At 39.9% G+C, this 10,492-nt stretch overlaps 1 protein-coding gene across 1 annotated transcript; it reads right to left on the reverse strand.

Annotated features, from left to right (window-relative positions):
• Positions 1-769: 769 nt before the first annotated feature.
• Positions 770-2,942, reverse strand: LOC133915892 (uncharacterized). The gene is made up of 3 exons (XM_062359276.1): positions 2,692-2,942; positions 1,545-1,962; positions 770-1,467 (listed from the first exon to the last, which is right to left on the reverse strand). Exons 1-3 carry the CDS (start codon positions 2,713-2,715, stop codon positions 956-958), a joined length of 954 nt encoding a protein of 317 aa, XP_062215260.1. The 5' UTR covers positions 2,716-2,942; the 3' UTR covers positions 770-955.
• Between the last annotated feature and the right edge of the window lie 7,550 nt (positions 2,943-10,492).

Raw genomic sequence — 10,492 nt, forward strand, 5'->3', positions numbered from 1 at the left:
TATAAATATATAGCTTCTCCAAGCAGTCAAATGTTAAAGGCTGGTTTGCAGTTTCTATGCAGCTGTACTGTGCTGTTGCACTTAAATAACTTCTGCATCACAAGCTATAAACACAGTGGTTTTGAAAAGACGCCAAAGTGCCAAAAACATAGCCTTTGTAGTTTTTGTGCATTGGCCAGCAACAATTTCATGGCTTATGTAAAAGTTTGTTCAATAAAATTGTTTACCTTTATTTATATTGAAGAACTTCCAGAATGTACATGGTCCTAAACTAGGAAGCCAAAGATGAGCTAAACAATTTGTATGTACTTCACTGTTTCAAAAATAAGCCGCCCAGACCGCATAGCGCATAGGTGCTAGGCAGTAGGCACCACCCTCCTGCCTAGCACCTAATTGCTGCCTAGACCGCATAGGCGCTAGGTGCTACCCCTCGGTCCCACTAGCGCCTAGCGCTTTATAAACACTGATATACTTCTTATCTGTAATTTGTTTTCTGATTATCATACTACTTGCAGGAGGGTAGAGTGGTGTCAAGGTTTCAAGGCTGCCATCTGCCAATCATACTTGTACCTCCTAAATTCAGAGAAGACAGGTGATAGCAATTTTTTAGAAAGCATGCATTCCTAACTATTTACAATTTAACCACCAGTATATACAAAATCGATTTCATCATCAAAAGCACTTCTAGAATGTTATACGTATTGTAGTTTTACTCAAATATTTCTCTTAGAGTAATAGTAAAATATTTACAACAGAAATTGTACCGATGTCTAAAAAACATTTTTTTTGCGAGGAAAAAGAACCTCTACTTAGGAACCAATGGAGTGTTAATATATAGCATATTTTTTGTAACTTGTGCTAAATTTTTTCCAGCTTGTGTGCTTCATTAGTATCAGACAGACTTGGTTCTTCATGCAGGTTTCAATGAGCAGCATAAAATTCTATTACATGCATATCAATCAGCGCCACAAGCAATCTTCAAGTACTTATCGAGAATCATATCTTTGGTTATGTCAGTGGAGTACCCCTTCTCAACTTCAAGTCCTTGCTCTGCTGCAATCTGCTCCACCACGGTCTGAACTTGATTGGCACTGACATGATCTGGATCCAACAAGCATGCGATCTCTGTGCAATCATCACCGTGGAATAGTGCAAGAGCTTGCACCGTTGGAAGCCCTCCACCCCGTCCACTCACCCTACGGGTAATCCTCCTCACAGTTGCAACATCCTTACACAATACCGGCACATTGTAGTTCTCAATCCAAGGTGTAGCGCCAATTGTTGTGGCACCTCTTTCATGCGAAACATGAGTTGGACCTTCATCAGGCTTGATTGGCAGAACATCAGGGAGAATGCTACCTGCCCACTGGTTGCCCTTGTAATTTGGCCGGTAGTAGCCGAGATCACGCCGTATTGCACCAACAGACTTGCCTGTTGGGTGGGCTGCTGCATACAGGAACACTGGGACTGCATACCAATTGGGAGAGGAAGATCAAAATTATTGTGTGGCTGATGTTTATATTAGCTTAACACATTTAACATACCTTGTAAATCATTGCTAATTTCAGATGCCACCAGCTTAGCCAGCCAAGCAGCACCCTCCATTGTGGCTTGACCCAAGGGATGGAAGGACAGGTCATCAATGACACCAATCCTTGGATGCGCTCCCGACTGGGATTCAAGATTTATGGTTGAAAATGCAGCCTCAATCATTGCCAACAATACCTTCCTGATTGGGCTATATATCACTTCACCAGTTGAGCTGTCGTTGGCGACATAGGAGACAAGTGTATATCGCACACGGTTGTAGAGACAATCCTCAAACTTGCTTATCACCACAACCTGAGGGTCGCTCCTTGCTGCGCGATCAATCGCGTCAATAGCCATGGCATTGCGGCTTTCAGAAATGTAGAGCTTGCAGCAGATAAACTTCGAGTGCATCATGCTGAGATTTGCTTTGGCCTTTGGAGCAGGTCGACAAGATAGAATTTGGTTAGCATAAGTTGTTATGTTTGAGATTCTACATGTAGGTACTGGACGGGTCAGCAGTGAAGTGGCTAGTATAGGCTTCGTATGTCTAACGGCATGAATAATCAGTCCAGCCAGTAACAAGATGGTTTTAGCCAATTTGTAGCCGGAGGTCCGTGCATCGACGAACTATGAGACTTTGAATTTTCTTTCAATAGAAAAACAATTTGTTTTCAAATTACAAGTAATAGCTTCTGTTAAAAAAATCAGTCCGATAAGATAGAACTTGTTTACAGTAGTAAATTCCGTGAACAGATCCTAATGCGATGCCTAGCAACAAGCTGCCTTTTGAGAACTGGGCTTTCTTGTGATATCCGTGTTTACTTCCCAGGTAAGAATCAGATCTTCAGACAGAGCACTTCAGTTTCAATTCTACATTCATATAGTCCTGAAGTCCATGAGCAAAAGATAAATTACTCTATTTTGTGATGATGAACTGAAGCCAAATATTGTTGCAGGAAAAATGAAGCATCGAGCTGAATAATTTGTACCAAGTTTGAAAACGGTAATGTAGGCAGCACATCAATAGGAAATTTTTCTCGAGAAGTATCTCTCGGCAGATTTTCTTGAGATTTGTTCATGATAGGAAGTTGATGTGTGCTTTCGAGCAAAACATATAGCTTGAAATCATCTTGAACTGGGAGATTAGGTACTAGAGCATACCTGGTTTGCGGGATCGGGATCCATGCCTTCTTCCTTCTCCTATCCCCTTTTCTCTCTGTGTGGTTCTCTGAGTGTGCCCCTGTTCAGTGCTAGAGCAACGCCATTTTATAGCGAGATATGCATCATGATAGGTACTTGCAGGAAACCATTTTGTTCTGGTGTTACTTGTTCTTTTCTGGGTCAATTAGCAAGGTCCCAGCCATTGAAGGATGTAGCATGTGCTTATCATCTTTATGACTCATCAGTACCCCTGCATCATGAAGCAACCGGCAACTTAACAAGGTTTTATCTTGAGATCCACAACAGGATGTCATCACTTAAATACTATTTTTAAAGCCCATTGTATTATGTTACTGCCTCTTAAACTGTATCATCCATTCAATCCGTTAGATTTATGTTCTCAACGCTTGTCTCCTACACTTTAGTGCAGACCTGATTTCGTTACTCATGAGTCATGACTCTTGTCTGTTACCTTCTTGCGGCCGGTATAATGTCATTGTCCACTTTGCATTGCAGCACACGGTTTTCGCGAAAACCATTTCAAGAAGAGACAGGTTGGATCTGTGTGTACCTCCATGAACATCCTGCATTCCTCTAAGATCAGAAGGATGGCGACAAAAGCAGATCAGATTCCTTATCTTTTTTTTTCTTGTTTATTAGCTCCATTGTTTTCCTCTTGCAGGGTATGGCAAGCTAATCTGGAAGGCTCCAGAAATATTCAGGTTTTAGTTCAAATTACTTAACCTGCTTGGATTGGGACGATTTCTCCAGAAATGTCAGGTTAATCGCGTCAGGGCATGAGATACACGGACAGACATTGGTGTCCGCTCCTCAGCGTCCTTGTGGATAGGATTGACATTTCAGCTAGTGGTAATGGTTGTCTGCCGTATCTGTGTGTACGTGGGCCAGTGGGGTTGGGGATCACATGCAGTGCTATTCTCGCTTGAGCAGTGCTGTCGTTTTCCTTTTCACTTTGACAGTATTTCTGAGCTCGTGACTCGTCAAAGCTTTCCTTTTTTTCTTTCTTTCTCTCTCTCTCTTTTTTTTTTTTGGTAGAGTACCTTAGTCTGAGGTGAATGTTGTTTGATGAGAAATCACTTGAACACTTGGGGCAAGCAGCAAGCTCATGTTGAGTGTTGAGCGGTAGGCTGGTTGTCTCGTGTGGTAGCAAGCAAGCCCATGCATCTATGGGCGCGTACCGTAAGAGGCGTGAGTGTATATATGTACACTCAAATTTTTAGTAATTTTTTTATATGTAGTATTTTCCATGTATGATGTTCTAAGCTTATACGGCCTTTACCTGCTATTAACAGCTAGAGTGCTTGATGTATTTATAGTCTATGTGTAACAACACTTCACGGCCCACGGCCTATAACTTAAGTTACCTAGCTACTCGATCACGAGGCATGTCGAGTCGACTCACGATTTTGAAGGTTTATTTAGTTTATAAGTATGATTTTAGTGATTAATAGCAATACATATAGATTAATTGTTGTGTTTGAGAATTGTTAGTAGATTGTTCTATAGGTGATGTATGGATTTATTGAGGAATGCTATGTGATTAAGAGAGATGCATCAAGATGAATGAATTTTAGGTGATGCTTATATGATGAAGGAGGATCTAGAGTGGAAGAGTTCTCGGAGGTTAAGGATGGTCTCAACAAGATTGATAATAAGCATAAATACTAAGTTACTTGTAGAGATCAAATAATTGAAGGTACGAAATTTTCAATTGAGTTTTATGAGCTAATTCATATGCTTTGTGCTTCAGGGAAGTGAGAATAGATTTCATAAGTAGGCACGAGTTGAATTGAGATATTCAATATATTAATTTGAAAGAGCAAGATCAAGATAAATTTAATGGACAATTTATACGTTTGATGTTTGTGGTTCATGCCTAGGTGGTGAACCAAATGAAGATAATGTGAAAAAGATAAGTCTTTCACGCTTGATGTATTGGAAGCAATCAAATGAATCTCATCAAGCTTCCAGAAGATCGAGTGAAGATCATGATAGAATCGAGGATAATCATCGTCATCAAGAGAAAAGAAGTTGATGACAAGCATTTAAGAGCTATGAAAAGCGATGGGGCTTGAATAATTTGTTCATCAAGTTAAATGGGATTGCTCAAGGTAAAGGTATAACTAGAATAGATTTTTTAGTTTTGCCGGTCTTAATGAGTTTGGTGAGAGACCGGATTATAGGATCAATAGTCATATTATCAGGAGGGGTTGCCAAAAGCATTGCTCGATTGGTGTATCGAGTGCTCAAAAGATATGCTTAGTTCAGGATGAGTTTGTGTTGAGAGTTTATTTTACGAGTCCGGGGTTTCTAAAATGTGTTTTAGATTTAACTTTTTGTTGTTGTCAGCCTTAGTGGCAAAAAGTGATTGTGGTCAAGACTTAGTGGTGTTTGGCATATTTCATGTGGTACTTAGTTTAATCTTAGGGGATTAAGCTTTGTACAATGAGTCATAGTTTTCAAATCACTTTTAGAGTGTTTCTAGTTTTGACCCAATATGTTTGAGATCATGAATTCAATAGGGATGTTTAGCCCTCTGAATAAGCTTTTTGTAGAGTTCGAGATCACAAAAATCGGACATCAAGGTCAAAAGTTATCATTGTTTTTCAGACGGTTAGTTGTGCTACTTCAGAAGTTCCGTTGTGTTAGAAATATGGGGTTTTTGGGTTTGAGTTCTTTTTTGAATCGGATGTTCCGATCTAAACACCGGAAGTTTCAATGTGTTGTTTTTCTAGTTCTAAGAGTGAGTTTCGCCTGGATTTGATCATTGGGATACACGGGGTCAGAAGTTTCGATTAGTGCAGAGTCTGTCCAACAACTAGTTTTTCAGAGTGGGTATAAATACCACTTTGCCTCCTTGCACGGAGTAGGTCTTTTGATGTTGTTTGGTTGCCTCTATGGTGCTTGTGAGAAGTGTTAGAACTTGGTGTTGCACCTTTGAGTGATCCCCTCTCCTCTCTATCTAAAATTTGTGGTTTAATGAGGATAGAGTGGGGTGTATGAGGTGTGTAGAGCTTAGGTTGCTCGCATGTGTCACATTAATTACATGTGTTTAAGCACTCTATGTTGATCATGTACAAATCTGAGAGTTTGTTACTCTTGGAGATTATCGTTTCCCAGATATTTTGGTGATGGATTGTTAGTGATCTCCTTATGTGAAGATTGTGAGAATAGGTCTGGAAGCGGTAGCAAAACTTACCATCTCTAAAATGAAGAGTTGTCTATAGTGGAGATGATGAGTGCTTTGTACAACCTCGTGAGGAAAAATATTGAAAAAGACCTAACTCAAGTGTGTCTGAACTTCCTCAACGGAGACGTAGGATATCGATGGATACCTGAACTTTGGTATCAAATCATTTGTTTCGTATTTTCTTAATCTTGTGCATTATATTGATTTAATTACTTGCATGCTTATTTGTATGTGCTTTGAGTTAATTTGTGAGATTTGATCTATTATTTTTAACTATACTGGAACATCCGATGAACAATAGTATCAGAAAATCTGATGAATAGTGCCAGACCTTCCCATTAGAGTTTTTTCAATATCCTGCTAGAATTAAATAATCTTTGTCACTCTAAGATTAACATTCATATTTGTTTAGGGTGATTATGCACTAGTTAAGCTAATATTTTTTTCACTTATGAAAATATTAATATTTTCGCTGTAACATTCATATTTGTTTATATTGTTTCATTTATGAAAAATCCATTAATTTATTTTCGCTGTAAGTTTAGGTCAACTATTGAACCAAGGGATGAAGTTTTTAAAAACGTCTATTCACCCGTCTAGGTGACATAATTGTCTTTTTAGACCCACTAGCTTGTTGGCAACAGTGTAGGCACGAGTGAGACTAAGGAGGGGCACACTCATGGGCACGGCGTTGAGCCTAGAGGGCAGTGACGTATAGACGGTGGCGGTAACGTAGGCACGAGCCAAACGGGGGACGACGGTGATGATTGTAGCGCGGTTGCGATCTAGAACTAGGAGGGCTCCAGCGATTGTTGTGGCAAAAACAAGATCTAGGAGGCCAGGGCCAGCGGCGTTGGCTCGAGCACGGGAGGGCGCAACCACGACAATGCAGGCCATCCTTACATTGTCATTGTTATAAATAATTTTTACTTTATATGTAATCTTTATTTAATATTTAACTATTTATAATTATTGAAAATTAACTATATATAATATAGTATATACACTTAAGTTCAACATCCTGATCGGCCCGCTCTTATTCAACTTCCACGGCACGGGCTTGATCGTCTTCTACTTCACTTGCGTCTTTTCCTTCTCATTTTTGCTCCTTCTCGCACGTTACTAGCCACACGGCGTTAACGTTCGCGAGGCAGCATCATATTCCTATCTGTGTCCCATGCGATCCGCCAGTCCATACGCGGTCGCTTTCTTGCGGAACACGCCCTGACCTGGACGCACCGCACCGGGAGGCGTGTCCGTGTGTGTGTATTGATCACACAACACGTTTTTCCTTTTTCGAGATAGAGTCTGCTTTATTGATTACTCGGTAACATGATTAAAATCATTTTCAAGAAGCGCTTGAAAACAAATTGGTGCTTGTGCCCGTCATACTGCACAATGCGCCGCACGTCTAGCTAATTGAGCTAACTCTATTGCACTCTCTTTTCATCTCTATGATCTTTACCTCAGGAAGAACACGTAGTCGTTTAGCTTCTTTCAAATTGTTGCACCACCGGGATCTGTCCTCAACCGTCGATTTTGGGAATGAAACCACATTTGCACAATCCGAGTCAAGAATAGTCGGTTTCTTCACCCATTCTGCAGCGAGTTGCAATCCTTCTCAGCATACCATAGCCTCTGTTTCCACAGCCGAAGCACATCTATAAAAAAACCCGCTAAGCTGAAAGAATTACCTGTCAGTCATGGTCACGAATCACAATAACAATACTTGCATTGCCGGTGGATTCCTAAAAGGCCCCGTCCACATTCACCTTGACCCAGTTATCAGGTGGTCGGATCAAGACAAACACCCCTCATTTTTATTGCCCTCTTTAGATGATTTTATCACCCATCGATCAAGTTTGACTGCCTTCCCATTCTCATCCATCTTCTGCCCGTGTCGAATACCAAACATCGATTCCCAATAATTTTGCAGAAAACGAGCCGAGCCGAGGATCGACGCATCACCCTTCGTATGAACTGCATCATTGTGCAAATGCCATGCTCGCCAGAGAAGGAACAAAACATGAGATTCAGCTTCTATTCTAATATTATCAAGCAGCACCAGCAACCATTCTAGACCCCGTATTAACGAAATCGCTCTCAGGTGGCAACTCCCTATCCTTGTGCAGAACCTCCCGTAACGCTCGAGCTTTTGTACGGAAAACCACAACATGAAAATCATCTTCTTCCTCGGTAGGATCAATTACTCTCTAGTACGACATTTAAAGGGGTGAATAATTGTAAAAACTAAATTTAATTTTAATTCATCACAATAATAAAATCTAATTTATTCTCGTATTTCACTCTAGACAGATTACGAACACATGACTAAAAACAATATAGATCTAAATCAATAACTCCGATCGACATAGAATTTTAACTGAAGAAATTAGGCAACATTATGGAACTAATGTAACAAGAATCGCATCAATGAGATATGAGATATATAGCTATTAACCCCAGAAGAAGACTGTGATACATGGTGATAAAAATTGATTAGATCTTAATTTCATGATTAAGCACGAGTTACGAAAGAATAACCAATAGATTTTTTAATAACAATAACTTGATGACCTAGAAAAAATTGCGATAGATCAAATGAAGACAAATCATGTTATACTGGCATCCATAAAAAACCAAAACCAAAAGGCAAAGCAAAGAACAAATATGAGAAACATCATCACCAACTTGTCGACTTATACAATTTAATCTTAACTGTATGAGTAAATTTCACAAAATTACAATTATTTGTATCATTGTAACGTAGAACTATAACTTTTGAAGTGTATTTTATAAAACTACAACTACTTCGACTCTTAGTGACATGAAACTACACTTTTTTAGTCTGATCCCACCTGTCAGCCGCATATGTGCCACATGACCTATGATGAAAAGTAGTGGTCCGATCTTCCGATAGGTTCGATTGATTCGTCGTGAGGACGTTGATGCTTAGAGGCTTTCAACCCGTAGATTGTCACCTCTCAATTCGCTAGACTCGCACGACTGTCATTATCAACCATGCTTGCACGCGATCATCTTAACATGAGGGTTATTATTCCTGCAAGCAATCGAAGCAACTCACAAGAACAAGATAGATGTAATCTGAATTATTGCAAATAAGATGAAGCACACGAGCTGGGGTTCCACAAACCGATGAACAACGAAAAACTGACAAATTGTCTAGTTGTAATCTAAGCAAAACCTAAAGATGTAGGGCCGACTGTGGCTAACTATGTAAGGGAGATAGGAGGGGAAAAGAGCTTCTGCCAGGGGGTGGTGTGCAAGGAACAAGTAAAGCTTCAACCCTTGTTTCCTAACTCAATTACGTGACCCTGTGGGTCCAATTACAGAGGTGGCGCATCACCTAAACATTCTCGGCCATGACAGTGTGATGTTCTAATCTCTAGCGTGGAAATATCTGCAACATGCTTTTAAATCAAGTTGGATTCAATCCTTGGGGATATGGTAGATGCAGCTGGATGTGGGAAGTTGCAGTTAGAATCCTTCCTTGTATCGGCGTGGCAGGTGGAATCGGGATGGACTTGATCTGGCCATGAAAAAGGTCATGCTCTGTGGTGTGCAACTTCTTCAAAACTGAGGTGGTTTGCTTTTGGGTTTAAACACTTGGAGAGGAAGTTGATGTAGATGGTGCCATGTGTGCCTGCATGCACGTGTAGAAGATATTGTGGCAAGGTTGGTGAATATTTTGTTGAGCCCTTCCTTATAGATTCAACTCCAATATCCTTAAGCAATAGAAAATTATAGCCTTTATTTAGTAGTACTCTATCCTCACAAAAATGATTATGGATATCAGAAACGTGCTCACCTCATGATTTAAACGACCCACAAGCTCTTGTTATGGGACCTTGTAATGGTGCAGTTACTGGAGGAATATTTGTAGTGTTTGTATTCGAAGAAGTAATGTCCTCATCATCCTCCCTCTCTTGAACTGAAGTCATCCTCGACTCAAGCACATCATCTCCTCACATGTATAGCTTTAAATCAAAAATGTTAAATGTGGGACTAACTCCAAAATCTGCAGGCAACTCAAGCTTATATTCATTATCATTAATCTTCTCAATTACTTTAAAATGATCATCAGCTCGAGGCATTAATTTAGACTTTCTCAAATCAGGAAATCGATCTTTACGCAAGTGTAAACAAACAACATCACCAGTTTCAAAAGTTAAATGTTTCCTACCCTAACTACCGTAAGCACAATATTTTTCATTCATCTTCTCAATATTTTCTTTAGTTAATTCGTGCATTTTAAGAATCAATTCAGCACGTGTCTTAGCATCAAAATTCAATTTTTCAGATATAGGCAAAGGTAGCAAATCACTAGGAGCACGTGGATTAAAACCATATACAACCTGAAATGGACTTACTTTGGTGGTGGAGTGTACGAACCAGTTATAAGAAAACTCTATATGAGGTAAACATTCTTCCCATAGCTTCAAGTTTTCCTTCAAAACATCCTGCAACATGGTAGATAACGTGCGGTTAACGACCCCTGTTTGTCCATTAGTTTGGGGATGACATGTAGTAGAAAATAGCAGCTTTGTCCCCAATTTATTCCAAAGCGAC

Source organism: Phragmites australis, chromosome 4, assembly GCF_958298935.1.
Source record: "Phragmites australis chromosome 4, lpPhrAust1.1, whole genome shotgun sequence".
Lineage (NCBI taxonomy): Eukaryota > Viridiplantae > Streptophyta > Magnoliopsida > Poales > Poaceae > Phragmites > Phragmites australis.

What these genes read in the sequence shown, in the direction of transcription:
- LOC133915892 (XM_062359276.1), bottom strand. Translation starts at nt 2,715, where the DNA reads ATGGATCCCGATCCCGCAAACCAG. An exon ending in ATCCCGATCCCGCAAACCAG is followed by an intron (nt 1,963 to 2,691) that starts GTATGCTCTAGT and finishes CCTGCTCCAAAG; the next exon opens with GCCAAAGCAAATCTCAGCAT. An exon ending in AATTAGCAATGATTTACAAG is followed by an intron (nt 1,468 to 1,544) that starts GTATGTTAAATG and finishes ATTGGTATGCAG; the next exon opens with TCCCAGTGTTCCTGTATGCA.